We start from the raw sequence: 26,739 nt of genomic DNA on the forward strand, positions 1-26,739 counted from the left end.
GACTTATACAGCACACACTAAACCCCTAAGTAATTATTATAAGTATCAATAAATCTGAGAGTGTAGCTACAAAATGGACCCAGATTCTTGAGAGTTCATTTAACTCAAACCTAAGTTAAATTGACACTCAAGAGTGTAATGTGTATGGACTTTTCTGGTCGTAAAGGAGTTTGAAAATACACTATATGCAATACAAATCATAACCCCACAAATGTAACCCCAAGAGTGTACAAATTGAACCACAGGGGCCCCGTATAAGGGTCCCATGTGGTTCCATTTGCACTCTCTCGGCGTTACATTGACACTCAGGATACTTACTGTGCAGCAGTGGCTAAAAACTGACTGTTCTGGCACAACAAAGATTACCAGCCTTTTGTGCGTTCAAGTTTAGCCCTTTGTGGGCAGGCTCCATTACTCAAAGATGACGACATACGTACGCCGGGCCCGTCTCTGTGCTGCATGCGGCCTTTGTCTCGGCCCTGGGCTTTGCAGTGGTTGCACTTCTACTGTGGACATTGGTTAGCCCACAGGAAGGGGCTTTAGGCTGTCACCTCTGCCAATTCTGGGGCCCGTCAGCTGGGATTTAGTTTAACCCTCATTCAGCTAAATGTGAATGAAGCCCGTCTCTGTCTCCGTCAGGACCATGGTACCGAGGTGAAAGCACAGATTATCCTATGCTGGTATATGCGTCTGTAATGAGAAAAGTACAGCAGAAACCCCCCCCCCCCCCCCCCCCCACAGCTCCATTCTGCTTCCAGATGTAGGCAAAATAATGTCATTGGATTGTTGCCCTCACTCGCTATAACGCTGAGCCCATGAGTCAATGTCATATATCTATTCTAGAATCAAGAGGGGTTTTATTAGTCACTCACTCATACAGGTTATGGTACCAGCAGTGACATGTTGGTGTGACAACGGCAATAAAGTATGGACTGTAATGATTTATTTTTTGGTTCTTTATTTACCCAGGGTAGTAGCTGGGTAAAACTGCTTGTTTCCAGCAACGCCCTGCACATAGACACACACATTAAAACCTGGGAGCTGACCAGTACAAGTATATAGGCCTACTGTTGGCCACTGAGCAGCTGTAGGGTTCAATGCCTTGCTCAAGGGTACTTCAGGGGTGTATTGGTGGCCATTCACTTCCTGTACCCAGATTTCTCCTGCCCGGTCCAGGGAATCGAACCGAATAACCGAAACCTTGAGGCCACCGCTGCCCCAAAATAAGAAATCAAAGAATAAGGTTAAAAGAAACGTTAGGAATAATAGGTAAATTATTAATTAAAACACACTCTCTCCCTCTAAAATCCCATTAGCAGCAACAGGGAATGTGCAATGGGGGGGGTGGAATGTGCAGAATTAGCATGTAGTTGTAATTATTTCACATAGTTGGAAGGGTTGTCTCTCTGTCTCCTTATCGTGTTGTTTAGCTGCCTATTTGAACCTGTGTTTCACACAGAGCCCACAGTAACCTTCAACCAGTCCATTACATTCCAACTGCTCTGCATATGCAGAGCCCCCTGTGCCATATGCCAACTGGCTGGCTGAGAGTCCATAAATGCTTGTGCAGCTCACACATTATTACTAATGACTTAATGATGGTTGGCATAAGAACATAAAGATTTTTTTGGGGGGAAAAGCCAATAAAAATATCGCCTCTGTCGGGTCGAAACCTCATATGTACAAAACTGTTACTTTTCAGCATTCAAATTAAAACAAACAGCGTCTCGTTTCGAGCTCCTTTTGATGCTTTTGTGTGACGCTAGGGTATGATCAAAGTAGGCCTATAGGGCGTTAATTTACGGAAAAACACAAAAGTTTAAATATGGAGTTAAGAGTCCTCTAAAATATGAAATTTAATGAAAACATATTTTTGGGCATCCACTTGTCCTTGGGTTTGGGCTGCTTTGGACAGTTTGGTGTGTAAACAAAGGGTTTGGGTTTAAAATACATTTGCGTGTACAAGACAAAAAAAGAAAACTTGCAGCCAGGCAGTTCTGGCAGCAGAGAAAGTTGTCAGGGTCATTCATAGACCCTCTGGTGTCTTTTTCATATAGAGGCTTCAGCTGCTGCTGCTGAGTGCTGACTATATCCTCTCCTCTCCTAGCGCATTAAAACCGGGAACGCATCTGTGTCATTTTAGATTTTAGGGCTCATAGCGTGGCACTGAGTGCCGCGCTATGAGCTTTTAGATCTGCTATTTTTGAAAAATCTTGAAAATGTGTGCAATATCTTTAAATTTACGTTTTTTTTTTTAAAAAGGCGAACATTTGTAACACAAATCTTTGCTTCTGGGGGGTCCCTGGCACAACATATTTTCAGGTTGGGGGGGGGGTCCGCAGCCACATGCATATCAATTTGGGGGTCCTTGGCACGAAAAAGTTTGAGAACTACACTGGGCTAGGCCAGTGGTTCTCAAACTTTTTCGTGCCAAGGACCCCCAAATTGACATTAGCCCCGCGGACCCCCATCTGAAAAGATACGCCAGGGACCCCCATAAGAGAAGATGTTTACGGCTCTAGCAGTGATTCTAAACCATTTTAATTTCAACGACCCCCAGTTTGACATGCATTAGGCTATATGGACCTAATGCATTTATATCTCTGGGACCCCAATTTATATTGTAAAATCAATGTTAAGTTAACTCTGAGAGTGTACGGGTCCATTTGGTTCCATTTGTACACTCTCTCAGAGTTACAGACCCATAAGGGTCCATTTGGTTCCTAACTACCGGTATCTATTATTTAGCTGGGGACCCCCTGGAACTCCCTCAAGGACACCTGGGGGTCCGCGGACCCCACTTTGAGAACCACTGGGCTAGGCAGTTGGCGTGTGTGCAGGGACGTCACAGGCTCTCGACTTTCGGTGGACTATACCCCTTATTTTACACTTTGGCTATTCAAAAATAGCAGATCTACAAGCTCATAGTGCGGCACTGAGTGCCGCGCTATGAGCTTGTAGATCTGCTATTTTTGAAAAATCGTGAAAAACATTTGTAACTGTCAAATGTAAACAACTTTTGTATTTACAAACTTTTGCGTTTTTTTTGGGGCGGATTTTGTTCGTTTTTTTCGTGTTTTGGTTACTTTATTTCGGTTTTAGGGTTAGGGACAGGGTTAGGTTATTTAATTCTTATTTTTTTCCCTTATTTTACAGATTTATTATAAAAAAGTGCACTGCATGCATGGGGAGAGTCAGCAGTCCGGATCCAGGAAGGCATGTGAATCCGTTCCGGGGTTTTGGTGTGATCCTTTGTATTTTTTAAACCACCTCTAGTTCTCTAGCAGAGAGACAGTCAGGCAGCTGAGCTGATCCGGAGCGGACAGTCCTCTCTCTCTCTCCTTCCCCCAGTCACAGAGCTAAAGGATGGGGCAACAACAACACCACCAGCTACACCAATTGGATTAAAACAAAGAAAAAGGACCTATACGAGAAGAACTGTTTCCTTTTTTAAGTGGATTTATTCATCACGGGGGTATCAGTAGGGTGAGGAGGGTCCCACACTTTATAGTAAGAGTGAGGGTCTCTCCCACATGTCAGACACAACATGCCGTTCGCCAAACGCATCGTGGAGCCCCAGTGGCTGTGCCGACGCACGGTCATCCCCCCAGATAGTGACACCGGGGTCCCCGGAGGGCTCGGGGGGTCCGGGGACCAGCCTCAGGAGGACCTTGTGGGCATCAGCAACCTGGCTCTGTCTCGGACCTTACGCCAGCTCTCGGACCTGGCCCGCCACGCCTGCTCCATCTTCCAGGAGCTGGAGGGCGAGGTGGTGGCGACCAGCCGCCGGGTCCGGGGTCTTCAGGGACGGATCGGCCGACTGCAGGAGACCACCGGGGGGCTGGACCCCCGACAGGAGCCCGTGCGTAAGTACCATAGCAGAAACTTGCACTTTTTTATTGTATTCATTCAACAGTAACAGTCGCTTGGTTGGTTGTTGCCTGGAGGCTGGAGCATCGAACCAGTGTGTTGTGTGTAAACGACCGGGATCCGAACCCGGGTCTCCCGCGTGGAAAGTGAAATTTCGTTCCTAACTTAATTTGGCTGGGGAGGGGACCCAATGGAAACCCCTCAAGGACCACTGGTGGTCCCCAGACCACTGGTTGATAGCCACTGGTTTAGACTAAAGGCAATTTCCTACATTCTGGGGAAATATTGGACTTTTGGTTTATGAAGCTGAGGCTGTGAGCCTCTCTGCTACACCAGGCATTGGTTTAGGAACTTATACGAAATGGTCAGTGACTGGAAATAACACATTAACATAAGAATTAACATCACAAACTCGCTTGTGATGTTAATTTTAACATAGAAAAACAGCTGATGGCACATTGATATGGGAGCCCAAGATACTAGCCTACAAATGACGTCTAAAAACCCGTTTTCATTACTTTCCTAAAGTCACCCACTTGTATTAGTAACTATATATGTCAGTTACCATGTAGATATAGATATCAGTTAATATATAATGTGATCATTCTCTCCATTGGGAGAAGCAGACAGACTAAAGGAGTCATCATGCTGTAAGTAGGAGGCTGTATTGTATAAAAGCAGACCGCTAATCCGGGCTGGTAGGTGTTTATAGCTCTGTTATTGTTTATGACACACAACCATCCTCGTTTGTTTCTCATTCTGGAGTGTACTTTAGTAGACAAGGCAGCATTATGGGTTTATAGCCTTTTAGGACCACCCTCTGGGGTATAACTTTATCTTCCTGTCAAGACAAGAAGAAAACAACTACTACTGTTGTAGTGTCACTGTGTCTCTATGAGATTTTATGGTTTAAACATTTTTATACCGTGGCTATAAATTGGCTTGGATTTTATTTATCAGAGATGCAAAGCTAGAGTCACTGAATTGAGATTATAAATGAGATTATAGCCGCCATATTCCATTAAAAGAATGAATTGAATTCCAAACTGAAATAAACTGATTTAAAAAACAAACTGTAGCCTATACTAAAGAATCCAGGTCCACTATTATAGGCTACAGACATTCAGATAAACAGAGATACTGTGGTTCAGGGGTCTTCAACAGGGGGTCCGGGACCCCTTGGGGGTCCTCAGAGTTACTACATGGGGCCGCCCTTTTTCTTTTACATTAACCACTTGAATCCCAGCATCCCTATTGTGAGAAAATAGCAGATCTACAAGCTCTCAACGGCTCGCACTGCGAGGCGTTGAGAGCTTGTAGATCGGCTGTTTTCGGCAAAGAGGTTTGGTGTAGAGGGGGAAAAAGAGCAGACCAAGTACAGAGCCAACGGTCAAGTTTACAAAGTATTGAAGGTTTAAGTGGTTAAAAGTCTGAATACACACATTTTACATGAGTACAATATGTAGCGGGGGTCCCTGCTTCATCTCTCTCTCAGATAGGGGGGTCCTTGGCCTGAAAAACGTTGAAGACCCCTGCTGTTGTTAACTGTACTAAAAGATTCACAAACAGTTACAATTGAAAGATAGTAAAAGATTCTAAGCTGACAGATCCAAGCTACTATAAATACTCAGCTTGACTTGAGACTGCGTGTGCTGGTGACTGTGTGTGTGTGTGTGTGTGTGTGTGTGTGTGTGTGTGTGTGTGTGTGTGTGTGTGTGTGTGTGTGTGTGTGTGTGTCTCGGCATGCTGCCAGTGTGTAGTACAGAGTGTGTAGTACTAGTAGTGGTTGTTTGGTGCAGAATGACCCCTTCATGTGCTCTAGTTCTACATTCCTCCGCTGAGAGGGAATTCATTACCTCGATAGCCCAGCGTGAGGCCACTGCTGGGCGCTTTTAATCTCTGTGTGTCTGTCCCCTCTGTCAGTTACCGGGGTGATGTGAGTGTGTGTGTGTGTGTGCGCACGCGAGTGTGTGTGGGTGTGTGTAAAACACAAGTATAGTAGAACTTGAGAAATAGACATTGTGGACAATTTTCCTGGTCTTCACAAGATAAATGGTTGTTTTATGGTAAAAAAAAGAAAACAAAAAACAACAACTTATGCAAACTATGCGTTTTAGAGGTTAGGTTTGGGGGTTGTCAGGGTGAGAGTTATGCCTGATTTATGCTTAGCTGTGTGTGACAGTGCTGTGCACCGACTTTAGGATTAGGCTGTCGTAAAAAATTATTGTGTGTGTGCGCGCGAGTGCGTGCGCGTGTAGTACATCCAGGAAGCATGTGTGCACTGTGCCCCCCCCCCAGACTCCAGACTTGTCCAGCCCAGTCAAAAGTCCTCCAGTTTGGACACAACCCAGAGGATTTGTCATGCTTGATTGGGACTCTGGCTGCCCCTGCCTGCGAGCCCCTGCTTGTTGTTGGTCAATCCCTCTCCTTCCTGTGGTCTGTGAATAGGTTGGGTTTGCCTGAGGATATTTATCAGCCCACCTTTCATAAGCCCCCCCACCCCCCGAACCACACAGACCACTTTAAATCGCAGGTTGTGTTTTCTTTTGCAAAAAAAGGTCAGCCAAGATCAATCTATCCCTCTCCCTGGGTCCTGATTCTTACCTCATTTTATGTTATGAAAAACTCCCAGTGCTGTCTGTCTGTCTGTCTGTCTGTCTGTCTGTCTGTCTGTCTGTCTGTCTGTCTGTCTGTCTGTCTGTCTGTCTGTCTGTCTGTCTGTGTCCACACACCGTGGCTGCTACAAAGCACTGTTGCTAATCTCCGTTGCTGTCAAAGGTCAAATGTTTATCATCGCCAAATGTGTATCATATCGTTGGCAGAAACCTCTTTATCTCCATATTTAAACTTTTAGTGTTTTTTCGTTTATGAACGCCCTACTTGATCATACTACAACGACAGCGTCATGGTCACACAAAAGTAGCAGATCTACAAGCTCGAAACGCGGCGCGAAGCGACGCGTTTCGAGCTTGTAGATCTGCTACTTTTTCAAGTTTTGAATTTGAATCCTGAAAAGTTACAGTTTTGGACATTATGAGTTTTCCACCCCGACAGACGATATCATATATCATCCCTTTTCCTGAAACCAGTTTGTGCGCCAAATCATTTCTTTTCACCCACTTTGTTTTTGTTCACCTGTAAATCTATGATGTGAAAATAAAGTTGGACTTGAGTGGAAGAAGAAGTCATATTAAACACAGCCAGAATGGCTTGTCTGTTCTAAGAGAGCGGTTGGCTGTGCTGTTCTGGACTAAAACGGACCAGAAGCACATTATTGAAGCCGACGTGGTTATCTAATTTGATTCAGCTTCTCTCTCTCTCTCTCTCCAAGTCTAAAACCATGTGATAATCATCAAAAAAAGCACGATTCTCTTGATCCTCTGCGTGTCCAAACAAGCCTCCTGCACATAAACAGATGCTCTGGTGCAGTCAACAAGTCACAATAATAACATTATTGTAATAACGAAACTGAGCCTGGTGACAGGAGCACGGAGCACTTTGTTTAGCGGCCACAGAGCCCAAAGCACCAATGTTTTTAACCACTTAAACACTATATGCTTTGTTGACCGGGGTCCCCCAGGGGTCTGTGCTCGAACCCCCGCCTTTTTTCTCCCCTCTTCCCCTAAAATCCCTCCTATTATGACATTCCCAGAAAAGATGTGACGTAATATTGATCACACTGTGTTATGGTTCCGGCTTGGAGAGGTATAGACGGTAGATCCCGGAAGGTCATCCCTCGTTCAGTGTCGCCACACTAGCCAGACACCCCCCCCCCTTTCCCTTGGAAAAGTCTAATTACTCGTAATTGTCCCTTTTTATATTAATGTGACAGTGGCAGCAGTGTTTAAACAACTGAGCCCCCCCTAATCTGAATGACAATTAGTGTAAATGGAGCGGTGCAGAGACTCTTTCTCTCTGTGTGTGTGTGTGTGTGTGTGTGTGTGTGTGTGTGTGTGTGTGTGTGTGTGTGTGTGTGTGTGTGTGTGTGTGTGTGTGTGTGTGTGTGTGTGTGTGTGTGTGTGTGTGTGTGCGGAGAGAGATCATGCTGTGACCTCACTCAGAGCAACACAGTTAGTATTGTCCTACCATGTTGGATTATCATGCAGAAGCAAGTTATTCAGGTATCACTAGCAGCACCGTCCATTGCTTCTCTTCTCTCGTTATAGCAGCTTTGTTTTCTAGCCGTGTGTGTGTGTGTGTGTGTGTGTGTGTGTGTGTGTGTGTGTGTGTGTGTGTGTGTGTGTGTGTGTGTGTGTGTGTGTGTGTGTGTGTGTTGATTGACATGTTCAGTGTGTGTAGTAAACAGTAAACACTCCTGCTATCAACCCTGTGCGCTATTATTTGAGCTCAGGACATGATGCTGACACAATGAGGTCAAACGTGGTTTGCTGCTTTTGTGCTCACGTTACTCTCTCTCTCTCTCTCTCTCCATCATATTAATCCCCTCAGTGTTATAACCAGTTAAAGGAGTACTTCACCCTAGAAAATTACCTCTTTTTCCTATCAATTACTCACCCAGTGAGGCCTTGAAGACATGGAGGATTTCTGTTATTGAAACTAGATAATACTTGATGAATTGGGGGGAAATGATTAATGAATAAATGAATAGGGGTCTGCGATTAACAACAGCAAACCTATCAGAATGTGTTTATGAACGCCAACACAGCTTTCAGAGTATAATCCCAAGTGTCTTGTATCCATTTGTATCCTCATTACTTCAAAGACACTGCATTTAAACAGAAATTTGTACATTTTAAATTACTTCCCGTGTAAAACCGCCGCATGCACGAGCGAGGGAAGGGACGTGCCCGGGCATGCCCAGACGCACGCACGCGTGCACGAGACGCTTTAGCCCACAGGTGTATTAAATATTCAGCAGTGTTTTTGAGGTAATGAGGATATAACTGTGAAGATGCTCCCTGTGTTCCTGAGGTATACTCTCTTCAGCAGGTCTATTGAGGCACCTAGCCCCCCCCCCCCCCCATATGGACCCAAATGAACCCATCAGGGTGTAATTAAAATAAATCTTTTGAAAGGGAAAAATGTGAAAATGTCTTGCTGTGCTGTTCTGAGTGACTTTGAGTAACCTAGAAAAGAAAACAGACAGACAATGCACAAGGCTTTCTCTCTCTTCCTCTCTGTTTCTCTCTCTCTCTCTCTCTCTCTCTCTCTCTCTGTCTGTCTGTCTGTCTGTCTGTCTGTCTGTCTGTCTGTCTGTCTGTCTGTCTGTCTGTCTGTCTGTCTGTCTGTCTGTCTGTCTGTCTGTCTTGTGTCTGTCTCTCTCTCTCTCTCTCTCTCTCTCTGTTTCTGTCTCCCTGTGTCTCTCTCTCTCTGTTTCTGTCTCTCCCTGTTTCTCTCTCTCTCTCTCTCTCTCTCTCTCTCTCTCTCTCTCTCTTCTCTCTCTCTCTCTCTCTCTCTCTCTCTCTCTCTCTCTCTCTCTCTCTCTCTCTCTCTCTCTCTCTCTCTCTCTCTCTCTCTCTCTCTCTGTGTCTGTCTCTCTCTCTCTGTTTCTGTCTCTCCCTGTTACTCTCTCTCTCTCTCTCTCTGTCTCTCTGTGTCTGTCTCTTCCTGTCTCTCTCTCTCTCTCTCTCTCTCTCTCTCTCTCTCTCTCTCTCTCTCTCTCTCTCTCTCTCTCTCTCTCTCTCTCTCTGTAATCACACACAGCGGGTGCTTGGCGTGGATCTCTGAGCCTGTGCGTTTGTTTGGACATCTATCTGGTGACACCCCATCAGCGTCCGTCCGTCCGCGCTGGAATCCCGTCAGACGCACTCTAAACGGCGGCCAAGACGCTTGATGATAAAGCATTATTCTTAGGTTAGCGCGCCCTGGCCGGGGTAATCGGGTTACCGGGCGAGCTGTAATGATGCTTGTGGCGGCGAGTGGGTCCTCGTTTTTTTTCTGTTTTTTGGCTTTGTCGTGCCAGAGCACATGGCTGGCAGCGGACCACCGCGTTCCCTCTAGCAAAGGACCGACCACAACAGACACACACACACACACACACACACAACACACACACACACACACGCGACACATAATGCAGCCACAGAGCACAATGTTTGCAAAGCTCCTGAGAGGTAGAAACCGGTTTCTGAACACAATAAGATACAACCCCAGCTCACCTTTCATCTCCCAGGATGCAATGCTTCTCCCCCCCTGTGTTCCATGCGTAGAGGAGACGGGTCAGGGAGGCGGGAGAACACAATGAGATGATGCTGCACACGTCCAGAGTGCCATTGTATAGCAAGATGTCCATTTGACCCATTGAGACCTGAAGCCGATTCTACATATCTCCTAAATCCCAACAGTATTCTGAAAAACGTATGTTTCTATATCGCTGGTGCTCAATCTTTTTCATGTCAAGGACCCCCACAATTATATGTATTTGGCCGCCGACCCCCATCAAAATATGTTGTTCCAGGGACCCCCCAGAAGCAAAGATTTGAGTTAAAAATGTTCGCTTTAAAAATATATATATTCAAAGATTTGCACGCATTTTCACGATTTTTCAAAAATAGCAGATCTACAAGCTCGTAGCGCGGCACTCGGTGCCGCGCTACGAGCTTGTAGATCTGCTATTTTTGAATAGCCCAAAGTGTAAAATAATGCTTTTTAGCTCAAATCAAAAAATGCCACAGTTCCAGGTCTTAATGGGTTAACCACTTATTTCATACTTCGTCGTATGGCAGTGCTGTGCAAAAATATTTGTGACTGTATGCACAAAACAGGGTTGCCAGTTTGCAAGTGGTTCAGAAAAAGCACCGCTGAGGGTTTGCAGCCCTGGTGCATCCTAATATACAATAGAAAGTGGCGCGCATGCGTGGCTGTTTGTGGGTCTGTGTGGTTCATACAGGTCCTCATGCTCTCTCCGTCAAGACAACGGTACGTTTCGCTTCCCGTTTTTCGCCTCCGCAGTGAACGTCTACAGGCTACTAGACGAAAGAGCCCCGTGCCAGCGGCTAGACCAGTGGTTCTCAAAGTTGGTTCTAGGGACTCTCAGGGTTCCTTTTATGGGTTCTAAATTGACCCTTACAAGTCTGTAACTCTGACAGCATACAAATGGAACCAAATGGACCCGTTAGGGTCCATTTGGTTCCATTTGTATGCTGTCAGAGTTAAGGGGAGACCTTGAAATGTAAAGGTTTGAGAACCGCTGGGCTAGACGGAAGGGTCGCGCGACGACCCGCACCTCTAGTTTATTACATTTCCAGAATGAGTGCCTGAGATGACATTTCAGCCATTTCCCAGCTTGATACTTGCCATGTACAATGTGTATTATATTACTATCATTATGCATGTGTTCTAAGCCCTAGCTTTAATCATTAAATGGATTGGCCCATGGAGTCATGGAGTTTGCCCCCCTAGGTGTGATCACATGAACACAGTTTGGACCATGTGTTTGGGTTACGTTTTATATATATCTCCTCCAGCAGAAGAGAATACAGTTGGGGGGTAAACGCTGGCACCATGGGAGTTAATTGAATAAGAATCCACTTGCTCCGGGTCAGAGGAACATGTCGTACAAGCTACGTTTGTCTTTGTGCCGCGTGCCTGCCTGCTCGTTCCAGACCTTACTTACCGTTAAGTGCTTGCAGGGCAGGCATTGTGTTAAACAGCAGCATAGTGAAACACTGAGGTCATAAAAACCTCACACACACACACACACACACACACACACACACACACACACACACACACACACACACACACACACACACACACACACAGACAGACGTTTTTCTTTGACGGTCACGGATGAAGAACGGGGGGATTTTTCATCTCTGCGTTGAAGGAAGTGGGAGTATTGTTTTTTTTGTGCCACGCCCCCTTTCTTATCAACATGTGGTTTATGTCATCAGAACTGGATGAACGTCTTTCAGAGTCTGTCAAGCATTTGATTTTAAGTTGACTTCATTAAAGTCCTGGGGGCTGTTTAGTTTACCACAGACAAACACCATAACAAGCTAGCTGCGTTCGTTCACACACACACACGTGAGTTCATTGTGCTGGAAACGCCCACATGCATGAGTACAATATATACCAGTTAAGACTTGAGTTTTTTTTCCTCTTGTTTTGTCTCATGCATGTTTGATTCCAAAGAAAATCTGCTCCCACAGTACCTTCCAGTAACTCTTAGCTTGTTATGTAACAATGTGAGACAATGCCAGAGTACAGAGAGGAGTCCTGCTCTCTCTCTCTCTCTCTCTCTCTCTCTCTCTCTCTCTCTCTGTATCGGAGCACAGCTGAGAGGACAGACTGGTTTTAACCTCTTCCTGGCCCGTTGTGGTGCTTTTGTTGCGTTTTCCAAAAGTTGATCTAAAATACACAGAGGATACATCTTGACTTCATCGAATCTTCGCCAAATCTTGACTTCATTTACATCCAGTATATAGAGTCTCAATAGAGTCTCAATATTGCAGAGCTTGTGTTTTTTGTTTTCATGATGGAGGCCATAAACGTGCACGGTGGTGGCGTTTTGGTTCCGGTGTTAATCGTCCACATGGCTACAAGAGTGAAACACAGGTTTTATAAATCATTGGTGTGTCGTGACGCCGGGATGGGGGAGGGGGGGGGGGGGGGGTCCCTCTCCCCCCCCCCCCCTCTACTGCTTTTGTCTTTCATTATCAGAGACATAGGCATAGTTGTGCAGGTCCAGACAACCTGACATAGATATATAGTGCCCTGCTAATTACAGAGTGCATTTCAAAGGCTTCCCTAGCTTCACCCTGCTCCTCCGGCCCCCCCATCCTAACAGACAGACAGACAGACAGACAGACAGACACACTATATTACAGACAGACAGACAGACAGACACACTATATTACAGACAGACAGACAGACAGACAGACAGACAGACAGACACACTATATTACAGATAGACAGACAGACAGACACACACACTATATTACAGACAGACAGACAGACAGACAGACAGACAGACAGACACACTATATTACAGACAGACAGACAGACACACTATATTACAGACAGACAGACAGACAGACAGACAGACAGACAGACAGACACACTATATTACAGATAGACAGACAGACAGACACACACACTATATTACAGACAGACAGACAGACAGACAGACAGACAGACAGACACACTATATTACAGACAGACAGACAGACAGACAGACAGACAGACAGACACACTATATTACAGACAGACAGACAGACAGACAGACAGACACACTATATTACAGACAGACAGACAGACAGACAGACAGACACACTATATTACAGACAGACAGACAGACAGACAGACACACTATATTACAGACAGACAGACAGACAGACAGACAGACAGACAGACAGACAGACACACTATATTACAGACAGACAGACAGACAGACAGACAGACAGACAGACAGACAGACACACTATATTACAGACAGACAGACAGACAGACACACACACTATATTACAGATAGACAGACAGACAGACAGACAGACACACTATATTACAGATAGACAGACAGACAGACAGACAGACAGACACACTATATTAGAGACAGACAGACAGACAGACAGACAGACAGACACACTATATTACAGACAGACAGACAGACAGACAGACAGACAGACAGACAGACAGACAGACAGACACACTATATTACAGATAGACAGACAGACAGACAGACAGACAGACACACTATATTACAGACAGACAGACAGACAGACACACTATATTACAGACAGACAGACAGACAGACACACTATTACACACACACACACACACACACACACACACACACACACACACACACACACACACACACACACACACACACACACACACACACACACACACACATACACACACACACACACACACACACACACACACACACACTATATTACAGACAGACAGACAGACAGACAGACAGACAGACAGACAGACAGACAGACAGACAGACAGACAGACAGACAGACAGACAGACAGACAGACAGACAGACAAGGCCCTACTAGACAGCATAGATAGACGCTGCTGCTGCGGCTTGTGTGTGTTTTCATTCAAATCTCTGTGTGCTGATGTCATGGCCTCTCTCTAAGCTAAGCTGTGGAACGTTTTCTTTCCTTTCTCTCTTTTCCGCTCACATACACAGCCCAGCGTTGCTCTTGTATTCATTCATTGCACATTTGCCTTTTCTCTTTTTTTCTTTGGTTGGCGTGCGGCTTGAGAGAGAGAGAGGGAGAGCGTATCAAAAGTCTCAAATATCAAAGCGGCTGGAGGATGACGCAAGGAGAAGTGTTCCGCGAGCGTTCCGCTGTTACAGAGCCTCTTAAATAATACAGTATGAAAAAAATGAACTTTTCATAGACGGAGCACCGGACCTTTTCCTTTTTTTTAACCCTTTTAAACCGGGAACGCATCTGTGTGTAACCACTTTAAACCATTATTTTATACTTTGGAGCTATTCAAAAACAGCAGATCTACAAGCTCATAGCGCAGCACCGAGTGCCGTGCTATGAGCTTGTAGATCTGCTACTTTTGAAAAATCTTGAATATTTGTGCAATTATTTGAATATATATACATTTTAGACTTAAATCTTTGCTTCTGGGGCGGTCCCTGGAACAAAATATTTTCAGATGGGGGTCCGTGGTCGAATGCATATCATTTGGGGGTCCTTCACATGACAAGGTTTGAGAACCACTGATATTATAGAAACATACGTTTTTCAGAAAACTGTTAGGATTTAGAAGAAGCAAAGACTTGAGTTACAAATGTTTGCCTTCACGATTTTTCAAAAATAACAGATCTACAAGCTCGAGTGCCGCGCTATGAGCTTGTATCCATACTGCTAATAAATCTAAAAATGACACAGATGCGTTCCCGCCGGGTTCAAACGGGTTAAACGTTCCCGACGGGGAAGCAGGCAGGCACAATTGAAGGTTTCTAACTTTAGCGGGCCCTATGGACTCCATTAGCCTAGCGTGTGCCTCTCAGCACCTCAGCCCCTTGAAGGCTTGAGCCGCCGTGTTTCTTTTTTTTTTTTTTCAAGTGGCTTTTCCACCAGCAGCTCTATATATTCTGTCAAGTGAGGCATTCCAAAGAGCCAGTGACCAGGAAACCACAACGGCTTGCTTTGCACTTCTGGGACCTTGTGCCCCACACATGCTCCTTAAATTGGACTAGATGACTGCTGTGATTATAGCGAGGCGGGTGAGACGAGGTAGAGAGAGAGGTTAAAGCCCTCATTTATACTTTGTCGCGTGGCGGTGTCTGGCAGCCGGAAATAGCCCGATCTGTAAGCTCACAGCGTTGTAAGCTTGTAGATCGGCTATTATCCGGCCCCGCGACACCATCTTACGACGGGGCATAGATTAAACCCATTCAATCCGGGAAACGCATCTACAAATGTCTTCTAAATCCTAACAGTTTTCTGAAAACAAAAGATGTTGCTATATATTAGTGGTTCTCAAACTTTTTCATGTCAAGGACCCCCAAAATGATATGTATTTGGTCGCGGACCCCCATCTCAAAATATTTAGTTCCAGGGACCCCCCAGAAGCAAAGATTTGAGTAAAACAATTTCGCTTTAAGAATATATATATTCATATCTTTGCGTACATTTTCAAGACTTTTCAAAAATAGCAGATCTACAAGCTCATAGCGCGGCACTCGGTGCCGCGCTATGAGCTTGTAGATCTGCTATTTTTGAATAGCCCAAAGTATAAAATATGACTAAAATCTAAAATGCCAGAGATTAAGAAAGAAAGGTGAAGTTTGGTGGATGGGTGGGGGTGTGCTTTTGTTAATGAAAGGAGAGGTTTTTGTTAAAAGCTGAATATTGTGTTTTTCATAGGCTCCGCTGTAGGGAAATGTGTGAGTGATTACATTTGCACATTTCTGCGGTAGGTAGGAGTAGAGTAGAAGGTCCCTGCGTGGATCCAAGGCTTCTGAAAAGTGGGGGGGGGTTTTCTCTCCAATCTCACTGCCCGTGTTGGCTAACTGTCTATCTATCTAAGACCACCAGCTGCTCCGTGTTATCGGTGTATATTTTCCGGGCAAATAGGTCAACATTTATGTGTGGTTGGTTGGTGAGATGTGTTATCACACAGAGCCCTCCTCCTCGCACAGAAAAACTTGGCCGGTCTAATGCAGGTGTATGTATGAACAACTCACAGGGCTCTAACGGTGTTGCTTCAACCCTTTGTTGGTTCAACACTGACACCGGAGGACATTGTTGTTGTTGTTGGAATGGAGATTGTTTTTGTTCTTTGTGAAAGTGTTACTCTACCTCGTTGCCGCGAGGTGTTTGTCTTACGAACACACACACACACACACACACACACACACACACACACACACACACACACACACACACACACACACACACACACACACACACACACTCACAACCACACGCACACTCACACTCACACACACACACACACACACACACACACACACACACACACACACACACACACACACACACACAGGTTCTTTTAGTCTTGTTGGATGACCTCCCCCAGCATAGGGTGACCAACCATGTAATCACTGATTGATTGATAGATTGATTGAAATACTTTATTTAGAAAGGAAAAAGTACATGGAAGTACAGTTCACAAGGTCCACTAAACTGGATCGCCCATAAAGGCACAATGGCTTATTTCAAATGAGATCTTTGACATTTTCTCAAACAATTACTACTTTTTATTTTCACCTGGTGTTTTCATTTAGCACTTAGCACAGCTAGTAACTACACCTTTCAACAGAACAGGATAAACATCTAATCTAAGCCCTCAGAACTAGTGTTATTGTTTTAACCCTGGTGAAAACCAGGACAAGTTGAAAGTGAATGTTTTTAGAGATATTTTAAACTCGGGACACCCAAACCGGGGGGGTGGGGGGGGACGTCTGGTCACTGACTGTACCCCAGCAGAAATGACCCTATATGGGTTGGCGAGGGGGAGGAAGAGGCTCCAGGGGTCAATACGCATGACTTTAGAGGAGAGGTGGGGGGGAGTAGTAGGGTCACTTACCCCTCACCTCAAAAGCCTGTTGACCTCCCCAATCCCCCGTGTCCCCCCCCCCCCCCCCCCCGTCCCTCTTACATACGAGCCCTGAAAAGACAAAAGAGCAAACGCACACACACACACACACACACACACACACACACACACACACACACACACACACACACACACACACACACACACACACACACACACACACACACACACACACACACACACACACACACACACACACACACACACACACACACACCTCCTCCTCCACCTGGCTCATCATCAGCCTCTCTCTCCAGAGTGTCGGTCGGGTCATTAGAGGAGGGATTTGAACGTTTGACATTACACTGAATAGCAGCAGGTCAGCAGAGCGGCACAAGACGCCCGGGCCAGCCAGCCCAGGGACCGTCCGGGGGGGGGGGGGGGGGGGGCGGATTAGGAGGATAGAGCTTCACATTCACCCGTATATACAGGTCCCTCTCTGTCCTGTCCCCCGGTTTGACGGGCCTGAACCAAACCGTGCACAAACGCATGGCTGGTTCCCTTTGGTCCATTCACTGTGTGTGACTTACCATAACGTCACGTCAACAAAACGTTTGAGAAGTTATTTTCCTTTATCCTTTATTAGAGTTCTAGGAAAACACATCCAAAACCTGCCAGGAAAAAATAATTAGGCTATTCGTCATTAGTGTTGGAAAGTCATTAAGTACATTTACTCAAGCACTTAGTCATTTTAAGCTACTTTTACTTTGCCGGAGTATTTCCAATTTTCAATACTTTTACTTCTACTACATCTCAGAGGCAACTATTGTACTTTTACTCCACTACAATTATTTGAAAACTTTAGTTACTAGTTACTTTGCAGATGTAAATTATTACATTATGAAACATACATTAACCATTAACCATTAGCCCTATTTCATACCTCGGCTATTTGAAAACAGCCGATCTACAAGCTCCCAACGCGTCGCATCGCGACGCGTTGTGAGCTTGTAGATCTGCTATTTTCAAACATTTTAGTACTTTTACTTTTGGTACTATAAGTACATTTTGATGCCAATACTTTTGTACTTTTACTCGAGTAAATTTTGAACACCAGACTTTTAGCCCTAACAGAGTTACATTCTACATTGCAGTATTGATACTTTTTCCTCAAGTAAAACATTTGAGTACTTTTTCCACCACCGCTCACAGAGATCAGCTTGGATTCGGACACGTTAACAACATCACGATCGCAGTCGCATCTTTTTTCCCCCCATAATCACTGTTTTACACGTTACACACAGATACTTTAGGTCTCGTACTCTTGCACTTTACCACAGCAGCGACAGCGTTCTACCGAAAAACGATTTCACGCTATAGCCTTCCATGCAATTTCCTGCGCCGAGAGGAAAGATAACGATGACCTCATCCTCGCTTGATTAGATGTCTTCAAATGCATTCCGTGCTCCATAGGCCATGCCTGGCCATGCCTCTAGCAACTATTGCTTTGTTTCGTGTCAGTGCCATATTAGCCTTTGCTCAAAAAACTCTCTCAGTGATTCCGTTTGAAGATTAAACAGTGCTATTCCTACGGCCTCGGGGGTTAAACCAAGTTCACGTCTTACTATGGCATGCTGTTTGGAGTAACTCACCCTAGTAGAACCCTCGTCTCCATGGCAACCTGGAGAAATATTGACAGACATGAGGACCATAAAAAAAAAGCATGGGCCAGTCTTTGCACTAGCTGTCTACACATGCCAGCAGGATGCTAGCTAGCCTAGCCCACCTGCCTGGGTTAAGTCACCGAGGTCTTTTATATGTGATACAATCTCCCAGCTTTTGTCCTTTTTTAAACCTGCATCCCTCCTACTCTTCCCCTGCCCCAAGGCATCACAAAGAAAGACTTAAACATTATGCAAGGGAATTACCGTTACGGCAATGTGAAGCTTGAATCCTATAGCAGGTTCTCACAGACAGAGGTAGAGAGAGAAAAGTAGTGAACTCTCCATTTCTTGCAGTTTTGTTTGGCTCACTATCTGCAGGTTGAGACAATGTCTAAAATGTGGATAAAAGTAGCGCCGATGCTGACTGTGATTCACAGCTTTAACAAAAGATTTTAGGACACTTGTTCATAAGGAAGTTCTCTGGCACAGGGAAACTTCACAGCCATGGTAGGATACAGCAACAGCAGTGGTGGAAAAAGTACTCAAATATTTGACCTAAGTAAAAGTACCAATACCGCAATGTAGAAATGCTCTGTTTCAAGTAAACGTTTGGAATTAAAAATGTACTTGAGTAAAAGTACAAAAGTGTTGGTATCAAAATGTACTTAAAGCATCACTTGTTATGTCTCGTTTCACAAGTTTTCAAATGTATAAAATTCATAAAAATAATTTGAAAATAGCAGATCTACAAGCTCACAATGCGTCGCATAGCGACGCATTGTGAGCTTGTAGATTGGCTATTTTCAAATGGCCGAAATGTATCTAGAGCTGAAGTGGTTAATGTATGTTTTGTAATAATAATCAAAATCTACAAAGTAACTAAAGTTTACATAAATGTAGTGTAGTAAAAGTACAATATTTACCGCGTGCCTATTTCTTTGAAAAAATAAACACCTGCCTGAAAGTCAGTCAGAAAGACAGTTTTGTGGTTTTGGAAGCATCCGGGATGACGGGGGGAAAGTGTCTGTGTTGAGAGAAGGATTTAGGCGTTTTAAGCAGGAGGAAGGAGGCGTTGTGTTTTAACCATGCAGGTGTTTAGGCTGGGATTGGAGGTGGTATGTGAACTCCCTTCACCTCAACCTCAGCCTAGAGAGAGAGAGGCTCCGGATCAGCAGGACCACTCTTTGTTTTTTAAAGTTGAAAGGGCCTTTTCATAAATCACGCCGAGAGCTGCCTGCCCCAGACAGAGAGAGAGCACCTGTGTGGATATGATATGATATGATATGATATGATATGAGGGCCTTCATATCAGCTCGGTCCCATTCAATCACATCCGTGTCAACATTCCATGACTATTTAAAGCTTCAATCCATAACTTTTATTATGTCCTATCTGGGATTCAAAACCGTGGTCAAAAATGTATCTGAGCTATTTCTCTCTTTACCCACTTATCCAAGGGAGATGTTGTACTATTTACATTGTACTGTAACATATACTCTACCATACAGTTGGTTAAAATACCATCTTATTCATTAAGCCATTAAGACCTGAGGGCGATTCTTAGCTAATGTCTTCCAAATCGCGACAGTTTTCGGAAAAACGTATGTTTCTATATCAGTGGTTCTCAAACTTTTTCATGTTAAGGACCCCCAAAATGATATGTACTCTGCCGCGGACCCCCATCTCAAAATATTTTGTTCCAGGGACCCCCAGAAGCAAAGATTTGAGTTTAAAAGATGTTTGCTTTAAAATAATATAAATATATTCATTTGCACAGTTTTTCTCGATTTTTCAAAAATAGCAGACCTACAAGCTCATAGCGCGGCACTCGGTGCCGCGCTATGAGCTTGTAAATCTGCTATTTTTGAATAGCCAAAGTGTAAAATAATCTAAAATAGCATAAGACACAGGTTTATAGTGATTATCATAAGAATAGTAACACACACAGTTTACAGTGAAATTCAACTCTGTGCGTTTCCAGTCGTAGGAGTCACCAACGGCAGCGTTCTACCAGGTGGGCCTTTTGTAAATAATGTTTTCATAATGACTAACACAAAAGGGAACAGTAGCATTGTCCATTTATTTGAGCTATAAATGCACTCATCCAGAGAGAGGTTGCAGGGCGAGGTTTTTTTAGAAAGCTTTGTTAAGTTTAAAAGCGCTTTGATTGGCATCAAAGCGTCGCCTGTTTTCATCTCACCGCCGCACTGGAGTATGTATGCCGTGTAATTATATTAACACGCACATAAGCAGCTAAATAGACAGAGTAGGAATGCTGTTTATGTCCCTACCTAAACTACCTCAGTGTTCATTTAACCCTGAGAGACGAGTCCTTCTAGAAAATGAGAGACTCGTCTTGACTCTTTCTGCTAGCTTAACTGTTAGCCGTCTAACTTCTGCATGCTAGCGTTCTGCAGTGGTGTAAAGTAACTAAGTGCATTTACTTAAGTACCGTACATAAGTACAATTTTGAGGTATTTGCACTTTACTTGAGTATTTCCAATTTCCAATAGTTTTACTTCTACTCCACTACATCTCTGATCCACATATTGTACTTTTACTCCACTACAATTATTTGAAAACTTTAGTTACTAGTTACTTTGAAGATTCTGAATATTATCACAAAACATACATTAACCACTTCAGCCCTATATACATTTCGGCCATTTGAAAATAGCCGATCTACAAGCTCACAATGCGTCGTGATGCGACACATTGTGAGCTTGTAGATCTGCTATTTTCAAAAGATTTTCTATATATGTTATACATTTGAAAACATGTGACATGGGACATTCTGCACAATGAGAACTTTTACTTTTGGTATTTTAAGTACATTTTGATGACAATACTTTTTGTACTTTTACTCAAGTACATTTAGAATTCCGGACTTTTTTACGTGCAACAGAGCACTTCTACATTGCAGTATTGATACTTTTACTTAAGTAAAGAAATTGAGTAATACTTTTCCCCACCACTGGCGGTCGGTCTAACTTCTGCACGCTAGCGTTTCTGTTCTCCTCATCCTACCTCTTGTCCTTTTAGGGCTAGCTAGCCGGTGTTACGTGTCTCTAACGGTCCCCTCCCGCAGGCCCTCGTGTGTCACACTGATTTACGCCCCGGTGCAAATAGTGGAGCACAGCAGCACCTCGCCCCGTGCCCTATAGCTGCTTGACGGAGCGCTGGCGAGTCGAGCTTCTCTCTCTCTCTCTCTGGCCTGGATACCGACTAGAGTCCTCTCTCTCTCTCTCTCTGCTCTGTGTGTCTGTATCACTTCAGCAACTTTTTCCACTCAGCTGTACCGCGTTCAGTTCACCTACAACATCCACACGACACGAGGCTCAGTTAATCCATTAAGACCTGGAACGCATCTGTGCCATTTTTTTGATTTCTTTGGCTGTTCAAAAATAGCAGATCTACAGGTCTCGTAGATCTGCTATTTTTGGAAAAATCACGAAAATGTGTGCAAATCTTTGAAAATATACTTCTAAAGCGAACATTTTTTATTCAAATCTTTGCTTCTGGAGGATTCTACAAATGTCTTCTAAATCCTAACAGTAAAAAAAAAAACATGTTGCTATAATATCAGTGGTTCTCAAACTTTTTCATGTCAAGGACCACCAAAAATGATATGTCATTTGGCCGTGGACCCCCATCTCAAAATATGTTGTTCCAGGGACCCCCCAGAAGCAAAGATTAAAAAAAAATATATATATATATATATATTCCAAGATTTGCACACATTTTCACAAATTTTCAAAAATAGCAGATCTGCAAGCTCATAGCGCGGCACTCGGTGCCGCGCTATGAGCTTGTATATCTGCTATTTTTTGAATAGCCAAAGAAAGAAAAAAAAATGACACAGATGCGTTCCCGGTCTTAATGGGTTAAAAACGGTCGAAGAAGAAGTCTCCTCGCTTCTCGAAAAAGGACCAGATCTATAGCGCCGTAGAGCAAACAGCGGGATGAATTTCGCTCCTGCAGTGTTCAGTGATTCACAGAAGTATACTTGTCTTAAGGCTAATTGACACTTACATACTGCCCCCCAATTCTGCCACTAATAATAATTACTCATTTTTCCATTTGCTTTGAATTTGTAGCCTTCGCTAGTGTGAGCGGGGGATGTAAGGGCCAGCATAGGCCCCTAGGGGCCGCTAGCAGGGATTTTTTTTAGACTCTTATCAGTTGAAAATTGTAATGTGAGTGGGGGAGGGGGAGGGGGAGGTTAATATGTGCTAGATGTGCATAATTCTTGGGTTCTCTAGATAACTTTGGCACACTGCACAACCCTGAGTGTTTAATAACTCAGAATTATAATGCTTAAAGTATACAAATGGAACCACGTGTGTGTGTGTGTGTGTGTGTGTGTGTGTGTGTGTGCACACACAACTCTCTGAGTTACGTGTGTGCACACAAAGCTCCCGCACGTGCAACTCCAAGAGGGTCCATTTGGTTCCATTTGTATGAGTTATTAACACAGTACGTGATGAAGAAGCCTTCAGCAGGGCCAGGTCAACCAGACATCAGAGCTTCTTCATCTCACATGCCAGCCAGCCAGCAGCACACTTAAGCCATTTCACCCTCCTCCGTTCCTCCCTCCTTTCTCTCTCTCTCTCTCTCTCTCTCTCTCTCTCTCTCTCTCTCTCTCTCTCTCTCTCTCTCTCTCTCTCTCTCTCTCTCTCTCTCTCTGCTCCTCTAGTCTCCTTCCTCTGTCTTCTATTCTTTGCCAGTGATTTTCTATGCCTCTGTGTGCCCTCCGGCATTCCATGGACTCACTTTATTCTCTTCTCTTTCTGAACTGCGATGCTGCTCTCTGCTCTTCTCTCTCTCTCTCTCTCTCTCTCTCTCTCTCTCTCTCTCTCTCTCTCTCTCTCTCTCTCTCTCTCTCTCTCTCTGAGTATCCAGGTCTCCTTTTTTGGGATTGTGTCCATCTTGCTCCCAGCTGCCCCGCGGGGGAAAGAAGCGTCCTGCTAGACCAGCAGAAGAACTATAAAAAATGCATGACCTGCTCCCTATTGTGTGTGTGCGCGTGTGTGTGTATGCGCGCGCGTGTGTGTGAGTGCGTGTGCGTGCATGCTCGTGCATGCCTGTGTGTTTGTGTCGCTTGCCAATTACCAACTCGACATTAAAGCTTAAGCAAATTCCACTAATCAGCTCCACAGATCTTGCATTAGAAGAAAGGAAGCAGAAATCTCAGGACACAATGGCTTTTTGGAAAATATCCTTCCTCGCCGCCGATGAACTTCCAACGACAAAACTCTGGGATTGAACAGTCAGATATCCCCGTCGTGGCAGGAGTTCCTAAAAACAGTGGGGGCTCATTTGAATTCCTGGCAAATCATGTTTTTTATGCGCCTTCAAACCACGGCTCCCGTGAAACGTTAGACTTCCACGCGGTCTGACTCTGCAGGGCAAACGGCTGCTGCCATCGCCGCAGAACTCTTACCGTTGGAGAGGTTTTTTTGTTTTTTTTGAAAGTGGCGGATATTTGAGCCTCCAGCCAATCCGTCCCATATGTTCTGGGAGTAGAGAGATGGATGCTCTTCTTCCCTCCCAAAGAAAAGACCCCCGTTAGCCATCTGAGGTCTGTCTGCTGCTCTCCAAAGTGCACAATTGGGTGGTTTGCCTGGAAGGGGGACTTCCACTGACATCCGAGGCGCTGGGGGAACATGTATAGAACAAGACGCGGTATTGTTCGTCTTTCAACGGCAATCGAGGGTTTGCAGAAATAGCTGCACTACCCCCCACCCCCCCGCCCACCCACCCAACCCCCAGCCTCTCTCTCCACTTTAAAAAAATATATCATCGCCCTCTGTCAAGTGCAGCTCCGGTGGTTGTTGTTGCCTCAGCAGAAGCACCTGAAAACGCCTTCGCCTTTATGAGAGCGTATAGTCCCTCTAATCCCACATCAAACCACAGACGTGTTCACAGAGAGAAGACACAGTGGAGTCACTCCACGGTGTAATTCATCAAGATTGAAGGGGTGCGTGCGTCTCTCTCTGACTCAACTAACCTTTCACATTTTGCTAGACTGACTGCCGAAATGCCTGACTGAACACTTTTAGGGATTCAGTGTCCTCCCTGAAGCCTGCCTATATAAGCCTTGATTTATATACTTTTCCCACACACCGACTAGCAGATCTACAAGCTCACGCCACGCTGCCAATGCAACACGTTGTGAGCTTGTAGATCAGCTAACTCCGACCGTGAGGTGTGTATGGTTGCACGCACACACAGTATAGCCAGTGTTGCCAGGTCTGATTATTCTAATTTCCCCCCAAGATTTTATTTGAAAATAGCAGATCTACAAGCTCACAATGCGTCGCATCGCGACACGTTGTGAGCTTGTAGATCTGCTATTTTCAAATAGCCGATGTATGTGTTTAAAGTGCTCATATGGCCCATATATTGGCCCATAGTCACTATTTTGGGCTTGTCTTCCTAGACCTGGTTGCTTGTTTCTCTCACAGAATCTGGCAACGCTGGCAGTAGCACGTAGAGTGCAGCTTGTTAAACCTGCACTTTTCATGGAATATGCACAGGGACACTCCACTAGTGTGGAGTGGGGGCCGTATTTTCATTTGACAGTTTTTTTTACTGTGCAGGTCTGCTGTGATCTTTGAGCCACCGGTGTCCTCTTTAATGCGTCGATCCACTCACTTTAATGGCCTTGTGGTGTTCGGCTTCTGTCAAAGAACTCTTTGCACTATATAAGTTCCTTTCCTGGCAGAGAGAGAGAGCTTGGGGAGAGGTGTGGGAGAGAAAAACAGACTTTCCTGCTGAAACTTTCAAGACGTTATACCCAATTTTTTATGTGCTCCATTGTGGCAGCCGTGATGCTTTTGTGATGTTTTTTGCCCTGTCTGTCTGTCTGTCTGTCTGTCTGTCTGTCTGTCTGTCTGTCTCTGTCGGGGCCAACACTCATCGGTCACGGCAGAGAGCTTACTCCTCAGTTCTACATTAACCACTTAAAAACACTCTAGACTTGATAAACTGGACCTGAGTTGGGTGTACTTGGACTGCTTTTTTTCAGTCTACACCAAGGGCCCTATTTTCTCCGGTGCCTTACCCATTATCCCTAAACTTCTTTGCCATTTTTTAGTATTTTTAAAAAACATTTTAAAATAGTTCAACTAGCCGATCTACTTCGACACGTTGTGAGCTTGTAGATTGGCCATTTGAACTGTTTGAAAATGTTTTTGAAAATAGCAAAACATTGCAAAGAAGTTTAGGGATAATAATGGGTAAGGCACAGACGAAAATAGGGCCCCGAATCTATTTTGCCAAAATGCGTTGTGAGCTTGTAGATCGGCTACTTTTAGCCAATGTTCCCTCCAGAATATGGATGCTGGCGTTCCAGTGGTTTTAATACATGTTAAAACAATACATGTTACACCAGTGTGTTTTCTCAAAGAGGCTAACATAATCCAAAACACAATCCAAAAAAAGCAAAGTCAGGGAAAAACTATTGTTTGTTTTTGACACAGTCAAGCTTAATTAGCCAAAGTCTAATTGATTAGGAGGACTTTAATACTCCAGGGCTTTGAGAGAGACCGTGTGGAACGCCAGTGGCTTTTATACTCTCCTCTCATGTCTGGCAGAGAGATGAAGACTCGGGGCACCAGAGAGGATCAGGGATGAATAGAGAGGAATTGTGCTCTCTCTGAGAGGATCGCCAAAACCAGAACAATGGGGGACAGCAGCAAACAGGCCACAGGGATTTGAGCCCAATTCTTTTCATGCCGCTTTGCCCAAAGGTGTGTGACAGCGATGCCTGCATGAGCCCCCAGAGAAGTCATGTATTTGCTGCCAAAGCTCTCCATTTTGTTTTTGGGTTTTCCCGTGTGAAATATGACCTTTTTTTCCCGGTGGGTTATAGGAGAGGGTGGTCCATGGCTGTGTTTTTGAACTATCGCAGTGTTTTATTCTCAAACCTTTTAATTTCAAGGACCCCATAACTTACGGGTCCATTTGGTTCCACTTGTACGCTCTCAGAGTTACAGACCTGTAAGGGTTCGTTTGGAACCCCACCCCCCTCGAATATTTAGTGGTGTATTACGCCCAATATGTTATTTTTTAAAACATTTTTTTTTAGATAATCTCTTGGCTTTTTCTGCCTTTATTAGATCATAGTACAGTAGTCTGACAGGAATTGGAGAGAGAGAGATGGGGAGTGACTCGCAGCAACGGTCGTCGAGATCGGGATTCGAACCCGCATCAGCAGCAGCCTATGTAAAAGTG

The 26,739-nt window shown here is 44.6% G+C and overlaps 1 protein-coding gene across 1 annotated transcript in view; it reads left to right on the forward strand.

Annotated features, from left to right (window-relative positions):
- Positions 1-3,393: 3,393 nt before the first annotated feature.
- The window catches only part of nhsa (Nance-Horan syndrome a (congenital cataracts and dental anomalies)), a 115,861-nt gene continuing 92,515 nt past the window's right edge, over positions 3,394-26,739 (forward strand). Inside the window, exon 1 of the mRNA XM_084067579.1 lies at positions 3,394-3,866. Within this exon, the coding sequence (XP_083923705.1) occupies positions 3,548-3,866 (319 nt within the window). The 5' untranslated portion in view covers positions 3,394-3,547. The remainder of the gene's footprint in view (positions 3,867-26,739) is intronic.

This window comes from Gymnoscopelus microlampas (assembly GCF_963454915.1).
Source record: "Gymnoscopelus microlampas genome assembly, chromosome: 9".
Classification (NCBI taxonomy): domain Eukaryota; kingdom Metazoa; phylum Chordata; class Actinopteri; order Myctophiformes; family Myctophidae; genus Gymnoscopelus; species Gymnoscopelus microlampas.